General features: G+C 36.0%; 1 protein-coding gene across 1 annotated transcript in view; it reads left to right on the top strand.

The window, feature by feature from the left end:
• SNX3 (sorting nexin 3) overlaps positions 1-11880 on the top strand; it is a 49824-nt gene extending 37944 nt beyond the window's left edge. Inside the window, exons 2-4 of the mRNA XM_027057145.2 lie at positions 217-312; positions 9609-9733; positions 11123-11880. Of these exons, the coding sequence (XP_026912946.1) occupies positions 217-312; positions 9609-9733; positions 11123-11228 (327 nt within the window). The 3' untranslated portion in view covers positions 11229-11880. The remainder of the gene's footprint in view (positions 1-216; positions 313-9608; positions 9734-11122) is intronic.
• Positions 11881-12316: the final 436 nt, after the last annotated feature.

Here is a 12316-nt window from a genome sequence, read left to right on the forward strand (position 1 = left end):
ACTGTACTGTAGTGTAAATGATACACGTTTTTAACATTTAGTGGAGTTTTATTTTGTTAGAAGTAAAAATGTCATCTTGATAACTTCATGATTTTCTTATCTTAAGATAACCAGGCTTGCCATATTATCAATTTGACAAACAGATCCCCCAGCCTCCTTATTTTGAAGTCCCTGTCCCATGCTTCAACTTAGGAATGATTTTTTTTTTAATTTCAGACAAATCTGCCTATTTTCAAGCTGAAGGAATCTACTGTTAGAAGAAGATACAGTGACTTTGAGTGGCTGCGAAGTGAATTAGAAAGAGAGAGCAAGGTAAGAATTATTTGCAATAGGACTTTAAAGCAAAACACTCTGACTTTTAATGTTTAAGAACCTTTCAGAAAACTTACCTAGAATGAAGGAGGTAAAAGCATATTTGATTTCTTCATTTCAAGGAGTTCGATTTTATCTTACGGGAGATAGAAGAAGTCTAATTTTTGCTCAGAACTCTTTCTTGTTTACTTAAAGGCCCAGTTGAGGTCTTTACTAAGTCATAGTTGAGTAACACTTACTTCTTAGAACTTTTTTGCTATTACTTCCTTCCTTTCCCTCATCTTCCTATTCAGTCTTGCCCTCCCACACACTCCTTGCCAAGTTTGTCTTCCTTAATACATCTCATGTATCAGTGGATTTCCAGGGTTTTTTTACTGACTCATAATAAATATTTTATTTCATCATCACACATGTATATATAACAAAAATTTTCAAAAACCAGTACTTACCTTACTCTGTGATATGTCTTTCTTCAGCTTAGCTTTTTAAATGACGGTCATGGTCTCATAGGTTGCTACATGCGGTTTTTTTTCAAGTTTATTTATTTATTTTGAGAGAGAGCAGGGGAGGGACAGAAAGAGAGGGAGAGAGAGAGAATCCTAAACAGGCTCTGCACTGTCACCGATGCAGGGCTCAAACTTATGAACTGTCAAATCATGACCTGAACTGAAATCAAGAGTCAGACGCTTAACTGACTGAGCCACTCAGGTGCCCAACTACATGCAATTTTAAAACTGTTAAATACCTTGGTAAGAATCATCTCCTCTTAAAAGAAAATTTGGTGACTTTGGCTGCAAAAAAAATCAGTAAGGCAAGGTCTCCTACTAGTCCCTTATTTCAGCCCTATGTCAGAAGAACATCAACAACATAGAGTTCTGGAAGGGCATGGTGTGCTCAGAATGATGAAAAGTTACTTTGTGACTAGAGTGTAATAGGAAACAAGTTGATAATGGTAGGAGCCCTGAAGTAGGGTCGCTTCTACTCATTTCTCAAGTGTGATAAGTTGAAGCGGAAGGAAAACTTCCTTAACCAGACCTGTGGCTGGATAGAGAACAATATACACAAATCATAGCATTCCATCAAAATTTAAAGGAAAAACAACTTTACTCAACAGACTATCAAAGTATAGGGGCACCTGGGTGGCTCGGTCAGTTGTCTGACTCTTAATTTTGGCTCAGGTCATGATCTCACAATTCATGGCTTTGAGCCCTGCATGGGGGCTCTGCGCTGACAGTGCAGAGCCTGCTTGGAATTCTCTCTCTCCACCTCCCCTGCTCATTCTTGCTCTCTCTTTCAAAATAAATAAATAAAATTTTTAAAAAAAAAGACTATCAAAGTATAAAATGTTTATGAGTAAAAAAGAAATGTAAGACCATGTAAAGAAAATTTCAAAACTTAGAAATACTACATTCTTGTTTTGGAATATTCACTTTTTTTTTTAACTTGTTTTATTTTTTTTTTTTTTAACTTTACATCCAAATTAGCATATAGTGCAACAGTGATTTCAGGAGTAGATTCCTTAGTGCCCCTTACCCATTTAGCCCATCCCCCCTCCCGTAACTCTCAGTTTGTTCTCCATATTTATGAGTCTCTTCTGTTTCGTCCCCCTCCCTGTTTTTATATTATTTTTGTTTCCCTTTCCTTATGTTCATCTGTTTTGTATCTTAAAGTCCTCATATGAGTGAAGTCATATGATTTTTGTCTTTCTCTGACTAATTTCACTTAGCATAATACCCTCCTGTTCCATCCACGTAAGTTGCAAATGGCAAGATTTCATTCTTTTTGATTGCTGAGTAATACTCCATTGTATATACATACCACATCTTCTTTATCCATTCATCCATCGATGGACATTTGGGCTCTTTCCATACTTTGGCTATTGTTGATAGTGCTGCTATAAACATGGGGGTGCATTTGTCCCTTCAAAACAGCACACCTGTATCCCTTGGATAAATGCCTAGTAGTGCAGTTGCTGGGTCGTAGGGTAGTTCTATTTTTAGTTTCTTGAGGAACCTCCATCCTGTTTTCCAGAGTGGCTGCACCAGCTTGCATTTCCATGGAATATTCACTTTTTTTAAACTTGTTTTATTTTTACTCTGTAAACATTTACTCTGTAAACATTTGAGAGCTAATTCTTTATGTTCTATGAGTTATAGATAGAGCTGTGAATAAATTAAGTTCCCACTTCTATGATGTTTACATTCAATTGGGAAAGTTGGGGTTGTGGTGAAGGAAAAGCAGAAAAAATAGTAAGATATATAGTATGTCTGATAGGAATATGTTCTAAAAAAACCAAAAACTATAGGAAGCAAGGAATTCCAGGAGAGTACTTTATAGAGTAGTCAAAGGAAGCCCTCACTTAGAGGTGACATTTTAGCAGTAAACCTGATCAAAGTAAAGCATTACCTCCTAACTTACTTATGAATTCATAAAATTCTAACAGAAATCTTAATGTTTTTTTAATGAACTTGCAGATTTATATCTGAGCTTTACAATCCAAGAAAGCTCAAGAAGAGTCAGAAATTATTTTCAGCATGTACTAATAAGCATATGCAGACATCAGAGTTTATCTTAAGCTATAGTAATTAAAATAGTTTGCTATTGCTTTAGGAATAGGCAAATAGATTAGTTGAATGTAGTAGAACTTAGAATGAATGTATAGATCTTAGAAGCTGACTTACGTGTTTATTAGAAATTTAGTTCAGAACAAAAATAACATTGTCATTCAGTAGGGAAAAGAATTTATATTCAGTAAATGGAGTTGAAACATTTGGCTGTCTAGGAATAAAAATTTATAACTGTGTATAAATTACATGGTTTTAAGCTCTAAATGTACAAACCAAGTTAGAAAAGTTATGGGTAACAAAGAAGAAATGTTTTATGACCATAGGGAAGAAGTGTCCTTTTTCCCCAGCTTTAAAATTGAGATATAATTGAGGTGCCTGGTGGCTCAGTCGGTTAAGCATCTGACTTGAGCTCAGGTCATGGTCTCACATCACAGTTCATGAATTCAAGCCCCATGCTGGGCTCTATGCTGACAGCTCGGAGCTTGGAGCCTGGTTTGGATTCTGTGTCTCTCTCTCTCTCTCTGCCCCTCCCCTGCTCGCACCCTCTCTCTATCTCTCTCTCTCTCAAAAGTAAACACTAAAAAAAAATTTTTTTTAAATAATAAAATTAGGATATAATTGACAGATAACATTATGTAAGTTTAAGGCATACAGTATAATGATTTGTTATATGTATATATTGTGAAATGATGAACTCAATAAGCTTAGTTACTATACCGTCACTTCACATAGTTACTTTTTTTTTCGTGGTGGTGGTGGTAAGAACATTTCAGATATGCTTCTCTTGGCAATTTTTAAATATATGATACATTATTGTTAACTATACTCCCCATGCTCTACTTTAGATCCTCAGAACTTACTCATCCTATAACTGGAAGTTTGTACCTTTTGACCAGCATGTTACCATTTCTCCCACCTGCCAATCCCTGGCAACCACTAGTCTCTGCTACTCTCTGTTGCTATGAGTTTGATTTATTTTAGATTTCACCTATAAGTGAGATCATACAGTATTTGTCTTTCTCTGACTTACGGGAAGAAGTGTCTTGATGGGCTTTGGGCTTTGCTTAACATAGTGCATGGCATGTTGGAGTGTTTAATAAACATTTGGTGAATGTATATAGCACTGTTTGAAAAAATAACAGCTTTATTGACATATAATTCACATGCCATACAATTCACCCATTTAAAGTATAAAATTCAGGGGCCCCTGGGTGGCTCAGTTGGTTAAGAATCTGACTCTTGATTTCAGCTTAGGTCTTGATCTCATTGTTTGTGAGATTGAGCCCTAAATCGGGCTCTGTGCTGACAGCACGGAGGCTGCTTGGGATTTCCTCTCTCCTCTCTCTCTGTGCCTCCCCCTGCTCACACATACATTCTCTCTCTCAAAATAAATAAATAAAAATAAACTTTGAAGAGTAAAATTCAGTGGTTCTTGATATATTCATAAAGTTGTGCAACAATCACTAGTCAGTTTTAGAACATCTTAATTACTCCATAAAAGAAATCCCATACCTATTAGTAGTCGCTACCAATTTCTCCCCCAGCCCCTCCTCACCCAACCCTATACAGCCATTAATCTACTTTCTCTATGGATTTGCTTGTTCTGGACATTTCATATAAATAGCATAGAATATTTAGCCTTCTGTGTCTGGCTTCTTTCACTGAGTGTGTTTTCAACATTAAACACTACTTCTTTTTTTCTTTTTTTTTTTTAATTTTTTTCTTAATGTTTTTATTTATTTTTGAGACAGAGAGAGACAGAGCATGAGCAGGGGAGGGGCAGAGAGAGAGGGAGACACAAAATCCGAAGCAGGCTCCAGGCTCTGAGCCATCAGCCCAGAGCCCGATGCGGGGCTCGAACTCACAGACTGTGAGATCATGACCTGAGCCGAAGTTGGACGCTCAACTGACTGAGCCACCTACGGGCCCCACTACTTCTTTTTTTCTTAACTCATTTCTTTTCATTGCCCAATAATAATATTCTGTTGTGTGGATATAACACATTTATTAATCAGTTTGCAGACATTCGGTTGTTTCTACTTTTTGACTATTATAGATAATGCTGCTGTGAACATTTGTTTACAGGTTTTTGTTTGGACATATATTTTCATTTATCTTGAGTATATACCTAGAAGTGGATTTACTGGGTCCTGTGACAACTCTCTTTAATTTTGAGGAACTCCCAGACTGTTTACCAAAGCAGCTGCACCATTTTACATTCCCACCGACAATGTGTGAGAGTTCCCGTGTACTCCACATCCTCACCAACACATAACTATTATGTCTTCTTTATTATAGCTGTCCTAGTATGTGTGAAGTTGGAATATCATTATGGTTTGAATTTTCATTTCCCAGTGGCTGATGATGTTGATCATCTTTCCATGTATTTATCAGATATATATGTATATATATATTTATTTATTTATATTTATATTTATTATCAGTTATATATATATATTTTTTTCAGATCCTTTGCCCATTTAATCAAGTGTTTTGTCTTTATTATTGAGTTGTACCTAGAATATACAAAAAACTCTTAAAAGTCTCTTACAAGATAGTTGATTTGCCAAAATCTCTTTATCTGTGAATTGTTTCCACTTATTACTGTCCTTTGAAGCACAATACTTCAGTTTTAACAATAGACCAGTTAAATCTCTGAGGGATTTAACCTATGTGAAAGTTGTATTTTCATTATAGTATTGCTAAGAACTATTAAGTTATTTTAAGTACCTTTTTTTTTTTAATTTTTAAATTTTTTTTTAGTTTTTATTTTTGAGAGAGGGAGACAGAGTGTGAGTGGGGGAGGAGCAGAGAGAGATGGAGACACAGAATCCAAAGCAGGCTCCAGCTGTCAGCACAGAGCCCAACACGGGGCTTAAACTTACGAACTGTGAGACCATGGCCCAAGCCGAAGTCGGATGCTTAACTGAGTGAGCCACCCAGGAGCCCCTGTTTATAAGTATTTTTAATTAAATAAGATCTGTTATATGAGGCTAGGAAGTAGATGATATTTATTGTGTTTACTGGTCATTTATAGTGATATCTTTTTAGCTTTTATTTTAGTATGCTTTCACTATATTATGCTGGCCAAGTATTTTCCTGTCTACTTCTAACCCCACGTGTACACACGTATCTTTGGATCAATGATGATTAGATTGGTATAAGAATTCTATCAGACTTCAAGCTGTATTACAAATCTGTAATCATTAAGACAATATGGTACTGGCACAAAAACAGACACTCAAATCAATGGGACAGAATAGAGAACCCAGAAATGAACCCACAAATATATGGCCAACTAATCTTTGACAGAGCAGGAAAGAATATCCAATGGAATAAAGACAGTCTCTTCAGCAAATGGTTTTGGGAAAACTGGACTGTGACATGCAGAAAAATGAACCCGGACCACTTTCTTACACCATACATAAAAATAAACTCAAAATGGTTGAAAGACCTAAATGTAAGACAGGAAGCCATCAAAATCCTCAAGGAGAAAGCAGGCAAAAACTTTTTTGACCTTGGCAGCAACAGCTTCTTACTCAACACGTCTCTGAAGGCAAGGGAGACCAAAGCAAAAATGAACTACTGGGACCTCATCAAAATAAAAAGCTTCTGCACAGCAAAGGAAATAATCAGCAAAACTAAAAGGCAACTGATGGAATGGGAGAAGTATCAGATAAAGGGTTAGTATCCAAAATCTGTAGAGAATGTATCAAACTCAACACCCAAAAAACAGATAATCTAGTGAAGAAATGGGCAAAAGACATGAATAGACACCTCTCCCAAGAAGACATCCAGATGGCCGACACATGAAAAAATGCTCAACACCACTCATCATCAGGGAAATACAAATCAAAACCACAATGAGATACCACTTCACACCTGTCAGAATGGCTAACATTAACAACTCAGGCAACAACAGATGTTGGCGAGGATGTGGAGAAAAAGGATCTCTTTTGCACTGCTGGTGGGAATGCAAACTGGTGCAGCCACTCTGGAAAACAGGATGGAGGTTCCTCACAAAATTAAAAATAGAACTACCCTATGACCCAGCAATGGCACTACTAGGTATTTATCCAAGGGATACAGGTATGCTGTGTTGAAGGGGCACATGAACCCCAATGTTTATAGCAGCACTACTGACAATAGACAAGGTATGGGAAGAGCCCAAATGTCCATCAATGGATGAATGGATAAAGAAGAAGTGGTATATATACAATGGAGTATTACTCGGCAATCAAAAAGAATGAAATCTTGCCATTTGCAACTACATGGATGAAACTAGAGGGTATTGTGCTAAGCGAAATTAGAGAAAGACAAATATCATATGACTTTACTCATATGAGGACTTTAAGAACATAAGGGAAGGGAAACAAAAACAATAAAAAACAGGGAGGGGGACAAAACATAAGAGACTCTTAAATATGGAGCATTGCTGGAGGGGATGGGGGGGGGTGGGCTAAATGGGTAAGGGGCATTAAGGAATCTACTCCTGAAATCATTGTTGCACCATATGCTGACTTGGATATAATTTTAAAAAGTAAATAAATTATTAATGAAAAATTAAAAAATAAAAAAAATAAAAAAATTCTAACTAGATCTTTCCAGACTTGTTCAGCAAAACTAATTTGATGTTGAAGAGGATCTTTGGACTCTTAGCTGGGCAAGCCACTCAAGATTTTTGTAGATCATTAAATCCTGTTACCTACAACCTCACCATCCATTTCAGTGACTGTTTTGAATATTATGTTAGGAAGAATATATCTCTGCAGATAATACATACTGATCTTAAATTTCATGCTGAATTATGTCCTGAATTAATGGTAGTCGTTTGTTTAGTGCATTGGTTCTAGATTCTTTTTTTAATAGTAGTTTCATAGATACAGATGTTTTCCCCTGTCCTTCAGAAAAGCCATTCTGCTGGAGCTCTGTTAATGGTCATGATGTGTTTCTCAGTTGTAAGGTCTCTGCAGGTTTTAACACTCTACTTCACAAATATCAATGTAGGGAGAGAGATTCAAGAATACTGAGGCAGAGTTACAGAGACAAATCTCTAGATGTGTTAATCATTGGTCCTGGAGAGAACATTTAGGAAGGAATCATGAATTTTATGTTGGGTATTTGGTTTTGTGTTTCTTTTTTGCTGTCATTTTGTTCTTTGCTATTCTTTATGAAGTTGTGTTGCTCTTTCCCTTTTTTTACCCAGCTGGGTTATTGTTTTGGGATAGAAACTGCATCAGGGGTTTAAAATTTTTCCTCTTTTAGGGTATGTACAATTACTTCTGTTTACTATTTATATTTCTTCTTGTTTGATTTGTCACTTATACCTTCTCTCTGTTTTGGTGTAAGATATGGATCCTGCTAAGTGGTTAGTCATTTAACAGATATTTGAGTGTCTGTTGTGTTGTGTGCCCAACTTTTCTTTAAATAACCATAGGAAGCCTGAGACAGGATCCTTGATTTGAAGGCATTAGTAGGATAAGTTGGTTTTCCACCAGTGCCTGTTTTATCCCCCAGGAGACATTTGACAGGGTCTGGAGACTGTTTTTATTGTCACTACTGGGTGCTACCCAGTCTAGTGGGTAGAGGCCTGGGATGCTGTTAAACATTCTGCAGTGCACCAAGAAACTCCTTCCCCTACTCTCCCCCCTCTACAAAGAATAATGTGACTCAAAATGTTAATAGTGCCATGGGCGAGAAACCCTAACTAACCTGAGAAGTAAGTAGCTAGGTGCTATTTAACTCAAATATTTGAGCTCTAGATAATTCCTAGAAGAGATCAGTATAAGTTGACCCTAGAGGATAGTTAGACTTTGAAGGGGAAAAATAGGATATTGCTATGTAGGAAGAAAGAAATGACAGGTCTTTGGGGAAAGATGGAGTAGTAGATTTGGGAGAATGTTGACATGTTTCTTAACATAGAAAAAGGAAGTGTGGGGCACCTGAGCAGCTTAGTCGGTTAAGCATCCAACTCTTGATTTCAGCTCAGGTAATGATCTCATGCTTCAGGAGATGGAGCCCTGCGTCAGGCTCTTTGCTGACAGTGTGGAGCCTGCTTGGGATTCTCTCTCTCTCTCCTATCTTTCTCTCTGTCCCTCCCCCTACTTGCATGTGTGCTGTCTCTCTCTCTCAAGTAAACATTAAAAAAAAAAAAAAAATGGAAGCATGGTGACAGAATTGTTGACTTTTTTATCATCACCTCAAACACAAGTAGGAAAGACTGTATGAAGATGGTATGAGGTAGAGGAAATAGACCACAGAATTCTTATCTGCCCATGCTGGAGAGAATGTTGTTAATATTTTATTTCTTCATTAATTGAAAGTTGATTTTGATCTCTGTAGTTTTTCATTGTAATAAAGCATGGTCTTCCCTGAGTGGCATCAAAACTGGAGGCATCGTAGGCTTCATTTCAGCATTGCTTGAATGCTCTTTTTGTATACTTATGCTTCAATAAGTTCAGGAAAACCTTAAGCTATGGGCCATGCCATTAAGGAGCATTGATCTAATGGGCTATTTATTCTGTCTACTTTTGGTTATCTTGCCTCCAAAACATTGACTGTTTTTTAGTGTGGTTTTTTTTTCAATGTGTTCTTTACTGATTTTTTTATTTAAACTAGTTAAACAGTGGAATAGCTGTCACAGTGAACATATACTTTGTCTTCATGTTGTGCTCTATAAATTTTCACAACCCAGTCAGCATCTTCAAGAACTTTCCTATGTTTTTTTAGGTTGTAGTTCCCCCGCTCCCTGGAAAAGCATTTTTGCGTCAGCTTCCTTTCAGAGGAGATGATGGAATATTTGATGATAATTTTATTGAAGAAAGGAAGCAAGGGCTGGAGCAGTTTATAAACAAGTAAGTACTTTCTGTACCTCAAGAGGTATAAGAGCGAATAGTGTTCTGAGACAACTTTAAGCAAATACTCAAAATTTAGATATTAAGCTAAACTGTAGTATTGCTTTTCTTTTTTGGCCATTTCCTAACTAACATTTTGTATCATTTAAATAAAGTAAAAGTGTATAACAAGTTGAATATCATGTGATAAATATTAACACAATTGAGTGATTAAAATGAGTATCTTTGTGTTGACCTAAGTTTTGTATTTGTTTTTCTTGGTTAATTTATGCAAATTACATTTAAAATTGCAGCATTTAAAAAATAGTTTTACTTATGATTCTTTCTCATTTAAGGTATGTTCTAGCATGAACAATAAAACTTGCGGTACACTTGCAATCATTTTGTTTGATTGCAAATGGAGGTATTATCAGCATGTCTTGTGTAAAGGTGCACATTCAAAATTTTCACAGCAGAATGTTTCTTTCCAAAATGTAAGAAGACTTTCAATTGTTTATCTTTTAGTTTAGGAACTCTTAAACCAAAATTTCTAGCTTTTAATTTTATTCTTAATTTGAAATATAGCCATTTTTAAAAGCCAAAGTAACAGAGCTGATGTCAGGAAGGGGCTTGCTATAAATTGTGCATTGGCCTTAAATTTGACCAAATGAAGTCAAATGCTGAAGAATATAGTTGTACGAGGTTACATACTAACCAACAACTTCAATTTTTAGTAATTTGAAGATCTGTGAGTGGTAAACAGGAGGGAAAGTTGTACAAAGCCTTTAACTTTTAGTTTAGCACATAGCCTTCATTGTCTTTTATGAACACGCTTTCTTTTTGGAGAAGGTAGTGTTAGCTGAGGTACTTTTGAATTCAGAAATAGAAGTCTGGTTACCCATTTTGATCTTGTGTTTAGTCTGCAATGGGAACCTTTAAGGCAGGCCAAAAAAAGGAAAAAGAAGAAAAACCTGGACACACTCTTTCTTAGTGTTTTGGGCTTTTATTGAACTTCAGTGTATTTTTTTTTTTCAAATTCAGTATATTTCTAATTTTGATCCTATATCTTTTCCTTCTTTAAAATGGGTTCTTAGAATTAATGACATGTTTCACTTTTAACATTAAAATTCATTTAGGTTTTTTGTGAATGTACAAACTGCTATATAAAGAAGTTTATTGGGTACATGTGCCAGAAGCAGTGCAAATACAGTGATTAAATGTTTTCTAAATGACCCTTGTGAACCAAAGGAAATTTCCCATTAGTTGATAGAGCATAGCCTAATGGGCAGTCCAGAATAACACTTATTATTGCTAAATCATACATGCTTTTTAACTATAGAATATGTGTGTGTGACTCCTGACCCCACTTTTATAAAGTATTGGGACTAAATTTGTAATTTTTATTCCTAGGGTCGCTGGTCATCCTCTGGCACAGAATGAACGTTGTCTTCACATGTTTTTACAGGACGAAATTATAGATAAAAGCTATACTCCATCTAAAATAAGACATGCCTGAGATTTGGTGAGAAGGGGCAAAAAAAAAAAAACCTCCTGTGACTATTAATGATTCGTATGCACCAGTGAAGAAGTTCTATCTAACTTTTAGCATGCTGCACAGAAACTGGTATAACATGCCTTCAGTATACTAACATTCATATGCTCAGTTTTGTTTTGTTTTGTTTTGGCAGTTGACAAGTTAATTTGCTTTAGTGAAAATCCCTTGTTCCAGCCTTTCTCGCTCTTCCTTGCTGTTTTAATGTGGTACACGCTATAACCCCACAAACCTGTTACTCCAGTATGATCTGCAGTGTCCTAACTAAAGTTACTGACTTGGTCTTATCTGCACAGTTTTTGTGTCCTGTTTGCTTCTTGAATCTGATTAACTAGAATATTTCTCTTACCCCTTTTTAATATGTGATGTCACTTGTCCTAATTTATGTGTAGAAGCACTACACCATTGGTTTCCAGTCCCCTACGTGTGAGATACACACTTGTGTGCAGAAAGTATCTCCCTTCAGGCTTGTAATACCCTTCACATGGAAGATCAATGAGGGAAATCTTTATATTCTGTATAAAAACAAAATCCAATTTATATACTAAAATCATTTGTCTAAAAATTTAAGTTGTTTTCAAATAAAAATAAAAATGCATTTCTGATATGCACTGATTGTGTTGCCTCCAGCTTCTTTTTTTCCCCCTTTACGGCTGTCCTACTTAACTCACTTGTTGAGAGGGATTATTTACTAATTATATACTTCTCATTCCTGTAACTCCATTCCTCTTAAACAGGGGTGATATCAAATATGCTACCACCCTTTGAATTGGGGTTATTTTCTTTTATACAACAAAAAAAGTGATGTACTAAAAGAAGCATTCCTTAAAGCTTACTGAGTTGTTATGAAGCACTTTGTGTATTTGAAAAATGCTTTGTAATCTCAAGTCATTCTTAAAAGGCCTTTTAAGATAAGTCAACACTGTGCCTCCTGTTTTTCAGAGGAATTTTTTTCCTAGTTCATCTAAGTGACTTGTTTAAACAAACTTAGCAAGGGTATAATAACGCTTTTCTTGATCAGCAGATTCACGCTTTCTCTTTAATTTGGCTTG

This window comes from Acinonyx jubatus, chromosome B2 (assembly GCF_027475565.1).
Source record: "Acinonyx jubatus isolate Ajub_Pintada_27869175 chromosome B2, VMU_Ajub_asm_v1.0, whole genome shotgun sequence".
In the NCBI taxonomy this organism is placed as follows: Eukaryota; Metazoa; Chordata; class Mammalia; order Carnivora; family Felidae; genus Acinonyx; species Acinonyx jubatus.